This window comes from Haliotis cracherodii, unplaced genomic scaffold (assembly GCF_022045235.1).
Source record: "Haliotis cracherodii isolate W230 unplaced genomic scaffold, xgHalCrac1.p SCAF_20, whole genome shotgun sequence".
NCBI lineage: Eukaryota > Metazoa > Mollusca > Gastropoda > Lepetellida > Haliotidae > Haliotis > Haliotis cracherodii.
In genome coordinates this window covers 5,791,130-5,808,777 of record NW_027266276.1, presented here as the reverse complement: position 1 = coordinate 5,808,777, position 17,648 = coordinate 5,791,130, and the positions used below count along the sequence as shown (strand labels likewise).

The 17,648-nt window shown below is 41.6% G+C and overlaps 2 protein-coding genes across 6 annotated transcripts in view; one reads left to right on the top strand and one right to left on the bottom strand.

The window, feature by feature from the left end:
* LOC139470247 (vacuolar protein sorting-associated protein 41 homolog) overlaps positions 1-12,359 on the bottom strand; it is a 29,660-nt gene extending 17,301 nt beyond the window's left edge. The window contains exons 1-11 of the mRNA XM_071252582.1: positions 12,316-12,359; positions 9,557-9,661; positions 8,499-8,591; positions 7,849-7,932; positions 6,563-6,637; positions 5,443-5,577; positions 4,650-4,772; positions 3,784-3,845; positions 3,142-3,223; positions 1,958-2,122; positions 1,022-1,154 (exon numbers count right to left, since the gene is read on the bottom strand). Coding sequence (XP_071108683.1) covers positions 1,022-1,154; positions 1,958-2,122; positions 3,142-3,223; positions 3,784-3,845; positions 4,650-4,772; positions 5,443-5,577; positions 6,563-6,637; positions 7,849-7,932; positions 8,499-8,591; positions 9,557-9,661; positions 12,316-12,345 — 1,087 coding nt within the window. The 5' untranslated portion in view covers positions 12,346-12,359. The remainder of the gene's footprint in view (positions 1-1,021; positions 1,155-1,957; positions 2,123-3,141; positions 3,224-3,783; positions 3,846-4,649; positions 4,773-5,442; positions 5,578-6,562; positions 6,638-7,848; positions 7,933-8,498; positions 8,592-9,556; positions 9,662-12,315) is intronic.
* Positions 12,360-17,511: 5,152 nt separating this feature from the next.
* The window catches only part of LOC139470246 (POU domain, class 6, transcription factor 1-like), a 102,761-nt gene continuing 102,624 nt past the window's right edge, over positions 17,512-17,648 (top strand). For all 5 annotated transcript variants that reach the window (XM_071252581.1, XM_071252576.1, XM_071252578.1 and 2 more), the window contains exon 1: positions 17,512-17,561. The gene's annotated coding sequence lies outside the window, so the exon portion shown is untranslated. The remainder of the gene's footprint in view (positions 17,562-17,648) is intronic.

The window sequence follows — 17,648 nt, the reverse complement described above, 5'->3', positions numbered from 1 at the left end:
AGTATGGTTTTACGCCGCTTTTAGCAATATCCCAGCAATATCACGACGGGGTACACCAGAAATGGGCTTCACACATTGTACCCATGTCGGGAATCGAACCCGGGTCTTTGGCGTGACGAGCGAACACTTTAACCACAAGGCTACCCGACCGCCCCTCCTTATAAACAGAACACCTAACGAATCTTCTGTACATATTCTATATCTACATAGATTTTAACTTTTTAATTCATTTTATTTCACGATCCAGCATTTTAGCTCTAGACAGTTGAATCTGTAAAGCAAATATTTGAAAATGTGTTGCCATAATGTCACATGAGCATATGAATGATGCTTTGTTAATTAACATAAGGTGAGGTGAAATTGGGTTTAACATCGCGTCCAAGATTAGTGCACTTATATAGCGATGTGCATGCACGTGTGTGTTTGTGTGGCTGCTTGTACTAGTCTGGACTATTGCCGATTTATAGTGCTAACACACTGAGATACCATGCCGCAGTTAAATATGAATATCCCAGTCAGATACAGTAGACTGACTCCGAGCCGACCAGTCCTTGTTTTAGCCCCCTTATGCCGAGCGCCAGACAGGGTAACAACAAGTACCATCTTTTAACGTCTTTTGGTATGACGCGGCCGGGGATCGAACCCCAGACCTTCCGCTCTCCGGGTGGACGCTCTACCACTAGACCACAGAGGCAGTCTAATTAACATAAGAGTATTAATGCTATAACTAATTATCTACATTCTTATGACAGCTTACACGTATTTCTCAGAGGTAAACAAATACTGCTGGTTATGTCAATATGATGGAATATTCAGATGCCAATTGACAAAATGACGGAATAATTAGATGTCAATGACAAAATGGCGGAATAATTAGACGTCAACTGACAAAATGACGGAATAATTAGATGTCAAACGACAAAATGACGGAATAATTAGATGTCAAATGACAAAATGATGGAATACTCAGATGTCAACTGACAGAACAACCGACTCCTTACAGAAAGACGTATTCACTCACCGAGGTGGTAGTCATTACACCGGTACTCCTGGAAGCCTCGGATTGAAAGAGCATCATTGGAGATTTCATCAAACCTGTTCATCCCTGCATCCAGCACTTGCAGGTGTGGGCGGTTGGACACCATGCGGCCCCCCTAGAACATCGGAGTGACTGATTGGTGAGTGAGTGAGTGAGTGAAACAGTATTTCAGTTCACAGATTACTGTATGAACAGTATCAAACATATCTTTGAACAGTATTTCAGTCATATTACAGCATGTCAGGTAACTGTGTGAGGAAAGCACAAATGCATAGCTGTCATAGTGAGTGAGTTGCTTGACAACGATATAAGGATCTATACCGAAATGTCACCTTTACAGTGACAAAGAAGTTGTTATCCATACATTGTGTCTACTTCAATAAATAAATTGTAAGAAAATATTGAAAAACGTGTGGTCAAATCTGTTAAAGGCTGAAATTTAAACTGCATTACTGGATACTCTGGCTCACTGACTTGATTGATGAATGTCATCATATCCCAATTGTGGTGTGGTGTGGTGTGGTGTGGTGTGGTGTGGTGTGGTGTGGTGTGGTGTGGTGTGGTGTGGTGTGGTGTGGTGTGGTGTGGTGTGGTGTGTGGTGTGGTGTGGTGTGGTGTGGTGTGTGTGTGTGTGGTGTGGTGTGGTGTGGTGTGGTGTGGTGTGGTGTGGTGTGGTGTGGTGTGTGTGGTGTGGTGTGGTGTGGTGTGGTGTGGTGTGGTGTGGTGTGGTGTGGTGTGGTGTGTGGTGTGGTGTGGTGTGGTGTGGTGTGGTGTGGTGTGGTGTGGTGTGGTGTGGTGTTGTGTGGGTGCGGTGCGGTGCGGTGCGGTGGGGTGGGGTGGCTTGGGGTGGGGTGGGGTGGGGTGGGCGAGCAGGAGGGCGCGTGGGCCCCCCGGAGTTTTGTGCAAGTATTGCCTCACCTCCTGATGGGGGTCATCCTTCTCGTACGACAGCACCACCACACTGTCCCCAAGTGGGGCGATTCCGCAGACAAAGAATTCGGTCTTAAACATGGCGACGATCTCCACGTATCTGTTTGGCAAATCTCTGGCATCTCGCCTTTCCTGTTCTCGTACCACACAAATCTGTCAAAAAAAGATGTCACAGCTCAAACCTAGACATATAGTTACTGTTACTATCCACAACAAACTAGGTTCCTGGCTCCAAACACACAAAGGAATCTTCTATCTTCACCTTTAAGTGTTTAATAAGCTTCATGGAGTGGACCCTCACAGGTAAACAACATTCTGAGGCATATGGCAAACCACTCCAGTGAGGATATAGACAATAATTAATGAGTGACGAGAAATGACGAATTATCTGTCACAAGTGAATTCAATTTTGCAAAGTCACAAGCCTTGGAGAACGACAAACCAAAATATCCATGTGTTATGGATTTTTGGACACTAAAGAAACATTCATAGTTTTCTCACTAATCACAAAAACAACTGTAAAACATCTCAGTTACAAATGACGACTTTTCAGGAAGTTTTCACTACCATTTGAAAATAAGATCAGATAAGCAGTAAGCATGAGTCAGGATGAGGTAAAATCAACTATTATTATTCTGTTGGAATGCAAGATGTGATTGTCACTTAGCATATCAAGTTTGTTTGTTTGTTTATTTGTTGTTTAACGCTGCACTCAGCAATATTCCAGCTATATGTCGGCAGTCTGTAAATAATCGAGTCTTGACCAGACAATCCAGCGATTGACATCATGAGCATTGATCCACACAATTGGGATACGATGACATGCATCAACCAAGTCAGCAAACCTGACCACCCGATCCCGTTAGTCACCTCTTAGGACAAGCCTAGTTGCCTTTTATGGCAAGCATGGGTTGCTGAAGACCTATTCTACCCCGGACCTTCAGGGGCCACATAGCAAGTATAACGATGATGACAATAAAAGAATTCAGAGAAATAGTCTAAGTTTAAAAACACCTGGATTTGTTTCAGATTCCAAATAATGCAAAAGGTTCCTGACATATCAAGGTTTGTCCTCCTGAAATACAAATGTTGTCAATCCTCACCATTGTCGTTGATCAAACTTAAAGTACTTGCTTCCATATTGTATTACAATCGGTCCGAGAAGAACCTACCTTGACCAAGTCGCCCCAGCCGAGGAGCAGGGTATGGTCATCCTTCCAGAACAGGCTGCAACAATACAGCTCCGGGCGGTGACTGCAACAAGGTCAAGGTTGATTTGCGAAAAATGGCTACCCAGTGGGATATTTTAAAAGCATAGAATTCATGTCCACATGTCTACAATACATCAGTGTATGTATCACCCAATGGTGTACCAGTACAGGAATGAGATGTATCAGTTGGGATTATTTAACACCAATTTGTCTCGTGAGTTACATGGAGTGAGTGAGTGAGTGAGTGAGTGAGTGAGTGAGTGAGTGAGTGAGTGAGTGAGTGAGTGAGTGAGTGAGTGAGTGAGTGAGTGAGTGAGTGAGTGAGTGAGTGAGTGAGTGAGTGAGTGAGTGAGTGAGTGAGTGAGAGAGAGTGATTTAATGCTGCTTTTAGCAAAATTCCGTCAATGTCAGGGCTGGGGACACCAGAAAGGGGCGTCATACATTGTACCCATGTGGGGAATGTGAACGCTTTAAGCACTAGGCTACCCCGGCGCCTCTATTCTAACCCAGGGTTGTGAACAGATTTATCAAGCCTTCTTGATACAAGACTGGGAAAGGGTTTCCAAATCCACTCAGAAAGGTGGTGAAATGCAGTTGTCATACCTGTGGCCTTTATCAATGTGAGTTATTCTTTTCCTGGACGTCATATCGAAAATCTTCACACTCTGCAACAGAAACTCATAGATACACACTGCTCCACGGTCGTGGCTTGGCATAGTACCTGACATACAACTAACAATAACACTGGATCGTTTAAGCCCCTTAAGTGTTTGAGTTGATCTTAGTGGCATAGACATTTACTACTTATGTGAAACCCAAGAGCTGACATGATACTGTAAGATAGGGATCACAATCAAGACCAATCTGTGAATCTTACACATGATCAGCAGATCCTGGCAGCAAAGGGATGCAACTCTGCAGAATGAATTCCTTAGACCACTGGGCCACTGATAATGGCCATTAATGCAGAAAGTTGGATTTATGAAGGCTGTAAATGAGACAAGTGCGCCGGAAATTAAAAAAAAGAAATATGTCAGCCCTTTTGTCAAAAATAAACTAACTGATAAGTATGTATAAAAAATGCTTGAAAAAACATGTCACTGGTTGAAAATACAACTGCACTACTGATCTATTTCTAATATAAGGATGGTTGCACGCAAACCCCTTCCCCAGGCATGTTTTATGGGGGGGTTTGTTTGTTGTTTAACACTTCACAGTGGCCCATAAATACTAAAGTCTGGACCAGACAATCCAGTGATCAAAATTGTGAGCAAAGATCCATACCATCTGGGTATGATGACACACAATCAACCAAGTCACTAAGCCTGACCACCCTATCCATGAAGTCGCCTCTAAAGACCAGCACAGGTTACTGGGGACAAATTCTAACCCGAAATCCCCATGGCATACATGGGTTCTGTGCCCCCAACTTCATCAAAATCCTAGATATGCCTCTGTATCCAACATACCCTATCATTTGACCATGCGATGAAGTCTCCTCGCCATTTTATGTTTCGGATGGGACCTTCACCTTGGTGTAGTACGGTCATCTTGTGTCGACTGAACAGTCCTCCTCGTTCATTCAGTATAAGCTGTGAATGAAAAAAAAACGTGTTCAACTTAATAAGCGCCCAGGGCGCTCTCAAAATTAGAAATAGGGTGCTCTTATTACAATATTATTTTGTCGAAAAAAAACCAGAGTTGAAAGATAAATGTCGTGGTTTATGCTAACAGCCTGAAATGTTTATATAGGAGAAAAAATTTTTTCCAGAATTTGATTGCCCATAATTAAGGGTGCATATAACACACGAGTGCATATTATAAGCGAATAAATAAGTGTTGTGTACATTGATCAATCAGAAAGGGTGCTAATTGGGATTGTTCACAAGACAATATATTAGCAAATATCGCTGTGGGCGCTTATTAGAGCGGGCGCTTATTACATCGAATCCGGTAATTAAGATTTCACTTTCTGAATATGGCTATTCAAAGGTAGGGGTTGTTTTGTAAGGTGCTTGGACCAGCTTGAACGTCATGTATACACCTTTCGATTAATTATCTGCCCAAAATATCAAATAAATTTCAACTTCCTAATTTGTAGTATTCCCCAGATAGGAGCTCCTCAAATTAACAAACATCAATATAAAACATTAAATATATACATTTCTCTATTTACTAAATACATTCATTTCAGTTGTCTGTCATAAACATGAACTTTTACTTCTATTGTTTTGTTTTTTCACTCTGGACAACAAAGCTCACCTTCTCATCTCCAGTGACGAACAGTCTCCCCCTACCCGGCTTGCTGAAGTGCGGATCAAGAGCAACGGCCTTGACAGGTCTATCAAAGGTCACACACTGGTTGTTTTCCGAAGCATATAGACCAGATATGATCACCTGTTTGAAGGACACGTACAATCAATCAATCTCACAATCAATTACTTGACCCTGTTGACATCCTACAATGTACTCTTGTGCTTGGGTTTACTCCCAGACTGATGTAATTTGGCCAAAGTCAGCTAAAAGATATAATTCTTTTGTCTTATAACTTCATGATTTCAACAGTTCTCTCTGACAATTGTCCCTATCTGACAAAAATGTTCCCTATCTGACAACAATGTCCCTATCTGACAATGACAACTCTGACAACAATGTTCCTATCTGCCAATGAGAGTTCTATCAGACAACAATGTCCCTATCTGACAATGAGAGTTCTATCAGACAACAATGTTCCTATCTGACAATGACAACTCTGACAACAATGTTCCTATCTGCCAATGAGAGTTCTATCAGACAACAATGTCCCTATCTGACAATGAGAGTTCTATCAGACAACAATGTCCCTATCTGACAATGAGAGTTCTATCAGACAACAATGTCCCTATCTGACAATGACAACTCTGACAACAATGTCCCTATCTGCCAATGAGAGTTCTATCAGACAACAATGTCCCTATCTGACAATGAGAGTTCTATCAGACAACAATGTCCCTATCTGACAATGACAACTCTGACAACAATGTCCCTATCTGCCAATGAGAGTTCTATCAGACAACAATGTCCCTATCTGACAATGAGAGTTCTATCAGACAACAATGTCCCTATCTGACAATGAGAGTTCTATCAGACAACAATGTTCCTATCTGACAATGACAACTCTGACAACAATGTCCCTATCTGACAATGACAACTCAGACAACAATGTCCCTATCTGCCAAAGACAACTCTGACAACAATGTCCCTATCTGACAATGACAACTCTGACAACAATGTTCCTATCTGACAATGACAACTCTGACAACAATGTTCCTATCTGCCAATGACAACTCTGACAACAATGTCCCTTTCTGACAATGACAGTAAACATCAAGGAAGTTTCTACCTTGCCATCGTCGGAGCAGCTGGCCACAAAGTCTCCCTTGTCGTCAATGCTGATCTGGTTGATTGTTGTCGTGTGCTGGAGGGGAGGACATACATCAACACATCACAAATCTAGCAACATCATCAATGGTGAGGTGAGGTGAAATGGGGTTTAACGTCACATCCAAGATTATTGCACTTATATAGAGACGTGCATGTACTTGTGTGTTTGTGTGGCTGCTTGTACTAGTCCGGACTGATGCCGATTTAAAGTGCTAGCTCACTGAGATACCATGCCGCAGTTTAACATGAATACCCCACTCAGACACAGTATACTGACTCCGAGCCGACCAGTCCTTGTTTTAGCCGCCCCTTAATGCCGAGCGCCAGACAGGGTAACAACAAGTACCATCTTTTAACGTCTTTTGGTATGACGTGGTTGGGAATCAAACCCCGGACCTTCCGCTCTCCGGGCGGACGCTCTATCACTAGACCACGAAGGCTGTCACATGATCAATGGTATCTTTGGAGTCCTGTAGTCTTAGGAGGGAGTTTGGGACTATTTTGGGGCATGTACTATTCCTAATTCAGACATGTCAGGGACTAAGACAATATATATATATTTTTGTTTCAAGTAGTTGTGTCACAAGGGTGTGTCATGAACTTTTACAAAGTTGAAACATTGATGTTTCAGAAAGTTATATTCAGGCACTGTATCAATTGAGTTGCGCCACTGAAACATTTCAGTCCAATCTCATTAAAATCAGATCGTAGTTCTCGCTACCGCTAAACAAAGATCTGAAGACATCCCATTCGGGGTCACGTCAGAACGACCTTTCATCCGACCAATCAGTGCGTCGCTTACCAGATTATGAAAGTGACAGTCTGAATGTGATTTCTAATCATGCAATCTCGAAAACTTGAACATGGGGTATTCCGAACAATAGTTACGGGTTTGACGACTGAATCCTTACAATCTAGACCATCTATAAGCCATTTCAGAATGTTTTTTGTTCAGGTTTCAAATTTGTAATCGAGAATTGGTCAAAATATGTTTCGAAGCGTAGTCACCAATTTGAAATTTGTGCCCTAAAGCACGAGAAAGCTGCCTTCTGATTGGTCATTCCATTGGTCAGTCAAAGTTTGTGAAAGGTTGGTCAAAGTTTGTGAAAGGTTGGTCTGACGTGACGTGTAATGGGATGTCCATTGTAAGCTGGGGGTCAAGCTTACATGACCAAACAGACTTGTAGCTAACATGGCTAAAGTCACTGACTGCTATAAGGTTGTGTCAAGAAGAGAGTGACATACTGCATTAAGTTCCTTGCTCTTAATATCATTGCCGCTGTGGTCAAGGATGTGGATCACTCCCCAGTGAGTCCCCAGAGCCAAGAACTGAAACAGACAGGGATGGTGTTACAATGTGAAATACAAGTCAGAAAGCAAAACTAATACAAAAGGTGCAATAAATTATCTGTATTGGGTGAGGTGAGGTGAAATGGGGTTTAACCGTGCGTCCAAGATTATTGCACTTATATAGCGACATGCATGTACGTGTGTGTGTTTGTGTTGCTGCTTGTACTAGTCCGGACTATTGCCGATTTATAGTGCTAGCTCACTGAGATACCATGCCGCAGATTAACATGAATACCCCACTCAGACACAGTATACTGACTCCAAGCCAACCAGTCCTTGTTTTAGCCCCTTAATGCCGAGCTCCAGACAGGGTAACAACAAGTACCATCTTTTAACTTCTTTTGGTATGACGCAGCTGAGGATCGAACCCTGGACCTTCCGCTCTCCGGGCGGACGCTCTACCACTAGACCACAGAGGTGGTCTATCTGTATTGGGAAATATTTTATTCAATATTTGGGAGTTTTTACAACTGTTGCTGTAGATCTGGGCCAATCAGTATTCCAAAATAAATACCTGTCTAAATCTAGGAACAATTATTTTCTACCTTTGGATGTACAGCCATGCAGCTGGCAGCATCCTTATTGAATATTCCTGTCAGATCGTTGCCAATTCTCTCATACTTCAGTTTGGGCTCGACCTGTCCAAATAAAGACATTTAGTTAATAATAACACTGCAGAGTTAACCGTGCTAAAGTTTGAACAGTTAATCAGCATTTGTCAAGGAGAGTAGGAGGATGGGCGACCGTGTTCAGTAGCTTGACAAGTGGCCCAGTGACTGGTCGCCCAGTCGTCTAAGGCGCCGCAATTCACTGTGCAGAGTTGCGTCCCTTGGGCACACCAGAAACCTATGATAATGAGTTTGAATCCCGGTTCACCCCAATTATGTTTCTAGGTTTGTCAGCACCATACCCGTGCTCGTGGGTTTCACCGAAGTGGTAAACGTCTGAGACCTGCGTCACTTCGGGCTTTCCTCCCACATTAAGCTGACACGCCGTGATATAACTGGAATACTGTTAAAAGCGGCGATAAACCCAACTCACTCGTTCCTATGCCAAATATAAAGTGTTGGGGACATATTCTGATTTCCCCATTCCACAAGAGTTTTTAAGTATTTTTGGGTTGTTTTTTTTATATCAGAATAATAATTGCTTTATTTCTGACTATGTCATACACAAGATACAATCATGTGTATGCCACTTCTTTCATTAAAGTGTCCGCGCATCATGCTGAAGACCCGGATTTGATTCCCTCCGCACATGGGCACAATGTGTGAAGCCCATTTCTGGTGTCCCTAGCTGTGATATTGCTTGATAATTGCTAACAGTGGTGTAAAACTATACACACACACTCTTTCATTCAACATGTTATTCTCAAATGTGCTCTTACAAAAAATAATTACTTATACGGCATGACAAATTTGTGGGAATACAGCTAAAGTTCAATAGAACCCACAAACAGTGGATGCTGGAACAGCTGAGGGAAGCAACTCTGCACAGCACACAGCAGCTAATTTGACCATAGTCTTAGACATATTAGATCCCACTTTAAAGTCTTCATTTAAATATTTTCAATTAATTAGTTTTACTGATTATTCAGCATTACCGAATCTTCATCATCTTCATCATCATCATCATCATCATCTTCATCATCATCGTCATCATAGTCATCATCATCATAATCCGCAACAGCTTCAACCTCCTGTACATTCTGTCAACATACATTATTTACTTTTATCACAACAATAAGCATAATTATATACAGGGTAATTGTTATAAAGGTTTTACATTGTTGCATGTCAAGCTTGCAAATTACAAATGAAACACTGTATTTTTTTTTTCTTCATAATACACGCAATACTAATGTTAAAGTTAAAAACTCACAGGTTACTTGATTCAAATACTTCAGATAGTAGCGTCGAGGAATACCCAGGGTTACCTAAATAAAGCTCTCTTATGAAAGGTCGGTATTCCTGTAATTTAGTTTCTGATTCCAGCTATACCCATAAAATGCCAGAGTTAACACAGGTAGACTGCAAAATGCATGCTCCAAGTGTGTATTGTTCTAATTATCTAAGCCAGCAAAATTCCACAGCAAGCATGGCAGCTACTGTTGATTAATGCTTTCCAGAATGGTTCTGCTCAACTCCCATCCTCCCGAGGCAAGAGAGTTAACTGACTTTAAAAGTCCAGTTTCCACCCTTGCCGAACTAGGCAGGAATGACTGGGCTCGATCGTAGTGCCACCAGTGGTTATTACGAGTTATGTCCCTTCTATCCCTCTCCTATGGACCAATCAGATTCTACCCCTCATATCACTTGCATTTGCTTCAAACAAAATGGTGGCGCCCAGTCAAGACGATCTGGTCGATAATCAAGATCTATATTGTGATAAAACAGATATTACATCGTAAAGTGCATCAGATCACATGAGCACCTTGATTAAAAGCATGAAAAGATTTGGAAAATATATGTTGACAACGAGTTGGCAATGCACATACTTTGCAAATCCTGCAATTGACCGAAATCTGCATGCCAGCTGATGAATCGGATTTCGATTTCAGTGCGCAATTATGATTGGACTATGCAGTCCAGCCAAAATCCAACTCCATGAATAACAGCCCAGTTTTGCAAGGGTGGAAGCTGGACTTTTATAGTCAGTTAACTCTCTTGCCTCGGGTAGATGTTCAACCCCACATCAGCAGACAGTGTCCAATTAAGAGAACATCGCCCAAGTAGGAGCATAAAATAGGAAAGTGTATATCACCAGCCTAGAATTGCAAACTTCACTGAAAAAATCACTGCACAGCGATAGAAACTAACAGTTTTAGTCCATTAGTCCTTACAATAATAACATACAACAAAACCCTTAAAGAGGGCAAATGGCTACTGGTCCTTATGACACCTTAACTATTAGGAAGCTTGGCAAGGACTTTAGGATTAGTGCCAATGTCTAACGCTGCTGCATTTGGACTAGCAGGGACACGTGTCCAGAAGGCCTAAAACATACAACTTCATACACAATCCTTGCATATGCCATAATTAAATCTAAATATAGTATTGAAAATGCATTACTGTCAAGAACATAAACTTAGCTCTGTCAACGACAACAGTTTTTCTGAAGACCGAGTCTGCTGGAACTTCAACATTTTAAGTATGTCCAACAGTCTATGGTAGCCTACTGACACCACTCTAGCAGTTATTGTGATGTAGGATTGGGTTGGACACCTCTTTTAATGAATTAATAGAATTTGAAGAAATTCTGAACAATTTTTATCAGGTTTCAAGTTTCGCAGAGAAAATGGCCACTGGACAAGTGTGCATAAAGGTAAACAATCGGGTGCTAATGACTTGGTAAATTAGCACTAATTATTTGTGACAGCGCCCGTGGTCTCGTGGTAGGGTGTTGACTAAGTGGAATAATTAAAAGTCTGGCTTTGCTGCAGGCTGACAATGTACTAATTGAAATAAGAGGTGAGGTGAAATTGGGTTTAACGTTGCGTCCAAGATCATTGCACTTATATAGCGACGTGCATGCATGTGTGTCTGTGTGTGGCTGCTTGTACTAAACCAGAATGATGCTGATTTATAGTGCTAGCCCACTGAGATACCATGCCGCAGTTTAACATGAATATCCCACTCAGACACAGTATACTGACTCTGAGCCGACCAGTCCTTGCTTTAACTCCTTAATGCCGAGTGCCAGACGGGGTAACAACAAGTACCATCTTTTAAGGTCTTTTGGTATGACGCGGCTGGGGATCGAACCCCGGACCTTCCTCTCTCCGGGCGGACGCTCTACCACTAGACCACGGAGGCGGTCAATTGAAATGTGAAAAAGTGTGCCTGGTAATGAGCACTCTCGAACATGTCAGATCACACATTTCTTCTCTCTCAGAAGTTCAAGGAGACTAGGGTGACAGTGAAAATTCTCAAATGGGCACACCCTAACTTTCTGTTCTTGTTACATTTCTTTTCAGCATGTGCAGGGTTTGTGGAAGAAGTTGCACAGGCCTTCCGAACATGTGTCCTGCGAGTAAAATACGGCTATTTTCTTAAATGAAGTTTGTAATTCTAGGCTGGTAATATATACTTAGGCAAGACTGCAGTCTACCGTGTGCAGCTTATGGCTCTAATTGTCTCTGACGACAAGCATGACAACTAAAAGGACCCAGGCCATATGTCCAGGCCTCGGAATCAGCCTGATTGTGATTTCCGGTTTCTGTCAAATCAAGTTCCAAGTTCGGCTGTGAAGAACCGGTTCAATTTTCAAAAGCACATCTATTCTCTTAGGTTCAAGTCAACAATACCCCACAGGCCAGGGTTTACTTATCAGAAAACTCTTAAACATATCGAAATAACATACCCCCAATTCTGCTTCCGAGGGAGTCGCCATTTTGAATAAGATGTATCACATGACACAAATTATTTTTGTTTACGTTTTCACTTTGGGCGTAATATAAGTTATATTTGCTTAAAAGGGATAGGATTGTATATCATCTACTAAAATCCAGCAACAAATTGTGTGGGGAGTTTCTTCTATTGACCGTACATATTACAATTTCTGGGAACTATATCCTGCACTGTGAGGAGTTATTATATACTAACAGATTCAAGCTACAAAGCCTTTTCTTACACATTGCTGTCAAATACCAATTCTTCATTGGTTATGAAGAACATACTAATACTATTATTTTATCGTTCCATCCGCATAATATAACTAGCTTAGAGTAATATTTCCCTCTCTGATGAATTACCACATGCTAAACAACTACTGCTCCCGAAATTTGGAAAATTGAAGTGTGCTACTTTCCTAATGAATAATCTTATTTGCAGTATTCTGTTAGATCTTATGACAACACGCTGACAGTACACATTGTCAGGAAAAATGCTCACGTTTCTTAGCGATCTGTTACAGAATTGTATCCATTATATGTCAAATTTCTGTAGACACAGCTCAAACTTAAATCATGTAATCAAAGACTTAGACATGGCTTGCCCTTAGATCCAGACAGTTATTCACCGAAACCCTTTCTGAACTGATACATTAAAACATAAATTGTTGTATGAATATCGAATCCTAAAACAGAGCAGATTAAATCTGACCATGGCAAAATAATCACTGACATACTAATATCGGAACAGGTGTGACTTTAAAATATATTACCCAATGATCGTCAGCCTCACAAAAGTTATCTCCCCTTTGACCATTCACTACATGAACAATGCAGCCGATTTGATTAAATATTTTACTGTTATACAGTTGTGTATAAATATTGTATTTGCAGTCCAGAGAGTTGAACAATATAAATGGGTCTAAAAAATGTGTCTAATTTCAGTTTACATTCGTTATTAGCTCTTCAATGGCTCTTTCAGCAGCACAGATAACCAGTTCTTCAATAGGTGTGCGGGCAGTGGCTCAGTGGTCTGTTGATGTGAGGTGAAATGTGGTTTAACGTCGCGTCCAAGATTATTGCACTTATATAGCGACGTGCATGTACGTGTTTGTGTTGTTGCTTGAGATACCATGCCGCACTTTAACATGAATACCCCACTCAGACACAGTATACTGACTCTGAGCCGACCAGTCCTTGTTTTAGCCCCTTAATGCCGGGCGCCAGACAGGGTAACAACAAGTACCATCTTTAAACGTCTTTTGGTATGACGCAGCCGGGGATCGAACCCCAGACCTTCTGCTCTCCGGGCGGACGCTCTACCACTAGACCACGGAGGCGGTCCTGTTGAGGGCCTCGCAATTAGCTGAGCAGAGTTATGTGGACTACTCGTGCAAAGAGTCGCTGGTGGTGTTTTCTAATCCTGGAACGAGTCCAAATTTACTACCCGGGTACCCAATCCCCCCTTTACCCTACCCCGCTCTAGGTCCCAAGAGAAGGGTACTAAATGTCCGATTGGGAAGAATTTGATCGTAGCCCTCGCAAAATTTGTTTAGATAAACATATTAAACGATCTGGCCATGCATACACTGAAGTTGACTGAAGCTTTATCTTTATTCAAACATATGACAGTCAGAAGAAATGTGTGCATAGTCAGAACGAAATGCCAGCATTAGAGACTTGTAGCATAACCATGGAGTTCTAAATATATATTTTTCATTAAACAATATATCACGTGACTAGCCATGGGTCCGGGTAGCCACCCGACCCGAGTACCCGAGTTACCCTCCCAGCACTGGACTGTTTTCGAATTCCAGATTTGCCACACCTACGATTCTTGGTTTGTCAGCACCATACCCCTGCTTGTGGGTCTAAACCTGCATCACTTCCGGCTTTCCTCCCACATTAGGCTGACACGCCGTGATATAATATAATCACTGTTCAAAGCAGCGTTGAACTCACTCACTCACTCAACCGTAATCGCAAAAAGAAATTGAATAAGAATATATCTTTCATCGGACATACATCACAGGCAGACGAGTGGATGTTGTTCAACGGAAGAGTCACCGTCATTCCGTGTCTGTATCGCTGTGACCTGGAACCGCATCCGTGGTTCGATCCCCCGCCGCGTCATACCCAGAAACGTTAAAGATGTTACCCTGCCTGGAACTCGGCGATAAGGGGCTAAGACGAGGACTGGTAGATTCGGAGTCAGTATGCTGTGTCTGAGTGCAGTATACGTTTTCAACTGCAGCATGGTCTCTCAGTGGGCCGGGCTGGTACAAACAAACGCACACTCACACACGTATACATAACGATCGTGCAGCGATTTTAAACGCGTCAGTTCAATTTCACCTCACCTCACCTCACCTCACCTCACCTCACCACACCACACCTCACCTCACCACACCACACCACACCTCACCACACCACACCACACCACACCACACCACACCACACCTCACCTCACCACACCACACCTCACCTCACCACACCACACCACACCTCACCACACCACACCACACCACACCACACCAAACCACACCACACCACACCGCCCCTCAATTGTGAATAGCCTCACGCTACCTTCATAGATAAAAGGCCGTTCTCTGTCTGCTGGAAGTCTAAGGCAAACCCAAGATGTTAAAATATTACGTTTTAGAAGTTGTGTGAGACAAAAAGAGCTCAACGTATGTTTTGTTCGAAGTCCCTATGCCCAGTGCTCGTTAAATATAAACCCGCCGAATGTCCGGGTGAGTGAGTGAGTTTACGGCGGGGCACACCAAAAAGGGGCTTCCGGCACATGCTACCTATGTAGGGATTCGAACCCCGGTTTTGACATGACGAGCTTTAAGGCTTTAACTGCTTGGCTATCTTACAACATCACCGTGTGAAAGCTCCAGGCAACTATATATACTGAACGGGGGCTCCCACGACTGTTTTCATGACCTACTACAGTCGTGTATTAACATTGAACATGCACATTTATATGCCATGCAGTCATACGCTGATTATTTATGATACCATGCATAAATATATGTTGGTCGTAAGGGTCAACTTAATGGATCGGGTGGTCAGACTTGGAGATGGCGTGTCAACGTACCCTGACGGCGTGGATCGTTGCTCATAATATCAATCACTGAATTGACTTCATCAGACCGCAGTCATGTAGCGGAAATACTGGAGTGCGGAGTAACACAAAGAACACACACGTCCGAAAACGCACGCACGCACAATCACGCCCAAGAAAAAACTCACTCACTATTCCATCACCTGTTGTAATAATGCAGACCACCAAACGGCGTTGCGCACCACGGATATATCACATTTAATATCAGTAGTTAGGGAAGCACAGTCACGGGGAGTAAGAAAACTAAGATCATAGCTATACCAAACTGCCCAGATACATAATGACGACATTTGCTGTCCATGTTGTCGATCGCAGGCGTGTCATTCCGTCTTGGATGTGAGATCGTCCGTGTCATTCCGTGCAGTCATCCACATTCCCGTGGGACCACCCGATTCACAACCCAGCGTGAACCCCGATTCACTTTCCAGCATGAAACCCGATTCACATCCCCTGGTCCACATTCCAATGGTACCACCCAATTCACACGCACGTGGTACCACGTAATTCACATTCACGTAGTACCACCCAATTCACACTCACGTGTGCCACCTAATTCACGGTGGCGGTCGGGTAGCCTGGTTGCTAAAGCGTTCGCTCGTCATGTCGAAGAACCGGGTTCGATTCTCGACATGGGTACAATGTGTGAAGCCAATTCATGGTGTCACCCGCCGTGATATTGCTGGAATATTGCTTAAAAGCGGCGTAAAACCAAACCCAGCTTTTTCTAGTACAAGGGATACGAAGTATAAGATGGTTTCAGTAGAGGGTTGTTTAAAAAAAAATATTGACCACAAATGCTTTCCAGGCTAAATTTAAAGTTACAAATTCTGATATTTTTTTTGTAATTTGTGTACAATATCTCATCTTCTTTGTGAATGTGAAATTGTTGAATCAATTTGGGCAAATAATTTTAAAATGGATTTCTGAAGGATGCGGGCATGTTTTTTTGTTTATTTTAAATGTTGTCACTGATTCTGTCTTTGATTTATTTCTCTTATTGGGTAAACTGTATATCTAAAATGTAAATGGAAGAAAGACCATCCTCACATTAATCATTTTAATAATTAAGTGTTACAATTAAGATTTTTAAAATTTTAATTTTTTTTAATTAAGAGTTTTATGCTAAGTGGGCCAAGTATTATTCATTGCTTGAACATTAACAAAAATGGTAAATAACTTTGTTTCACAGTACTTCCTAAAAACAAGCATAAAAAGTATCAGTATGTGAGTGAATATTTTTTTGGTCTTTGTACTTGTCTTTTGTGTTATAAAAAACACACCAAAATACTGTATTTATTGTTTTTTAAATTTTGTAGATGGGACTCCTGCTACCCTGTTTGAAATAAAAATATATGAATTAAAAAGACTGAAACAAATGATTCCATTTTATATAACATTTTCTTGTATTAATAAACTTAGTTGTGTTTACGTTCTTATTTATTCACACGAAGTATCCTTATGATTAGCATCCACATATATCATTTTCATCTAGATTCAACTTACCGTAAATCCATCAATTTTGTTATCACGAATGGGTGTGACTAAAAGAGTTTAATTGATTACATTTGCATAAATTATGCTAATTGAGTGGTAATACTTGGAAACTAGAACATATGATATGTAATATGTCTGACAAGTATCCCCAATAAGATTAAATATCTAACTAAAGAAATCAATTTCATTTGTGACATGACACATCTAGGTCAGGAGTCATGTCCATACACACAGATCAAAACGACATCTCACAAATATATTAAATTTTCAATTTAAAAGTACAGTGGGTCCACAGTATACACCGTCTTGTTTATAAACATCGAATAACTTTCATAAACTTGGGATTATGCTAATGAAATCCAGCATAAAGTAGTTCAGACGGAAGCGTTTCCTTATAAGAATAAAAATATAAACAAGCCTTCCCTATACATCCAACAGACGCCTACAATTTCATACGTACTTAGTCGTGAAGAATATAGCATTTAGCAGATACCCACAATTAGTTCAACCTTGTGCCCAAAAATAGAAATTCCCCGGTCGCATTCGACTGGCCATTGTTTGGCAAGTCCAATTCTCAGCGTAGAGCTACCAGAGGTAGGTGGGACATCTAATATTTATTTATGACGAATTATCATTAACATAATTTATTAACATGCACATGTGCTTAGGTGCATTGTCAGT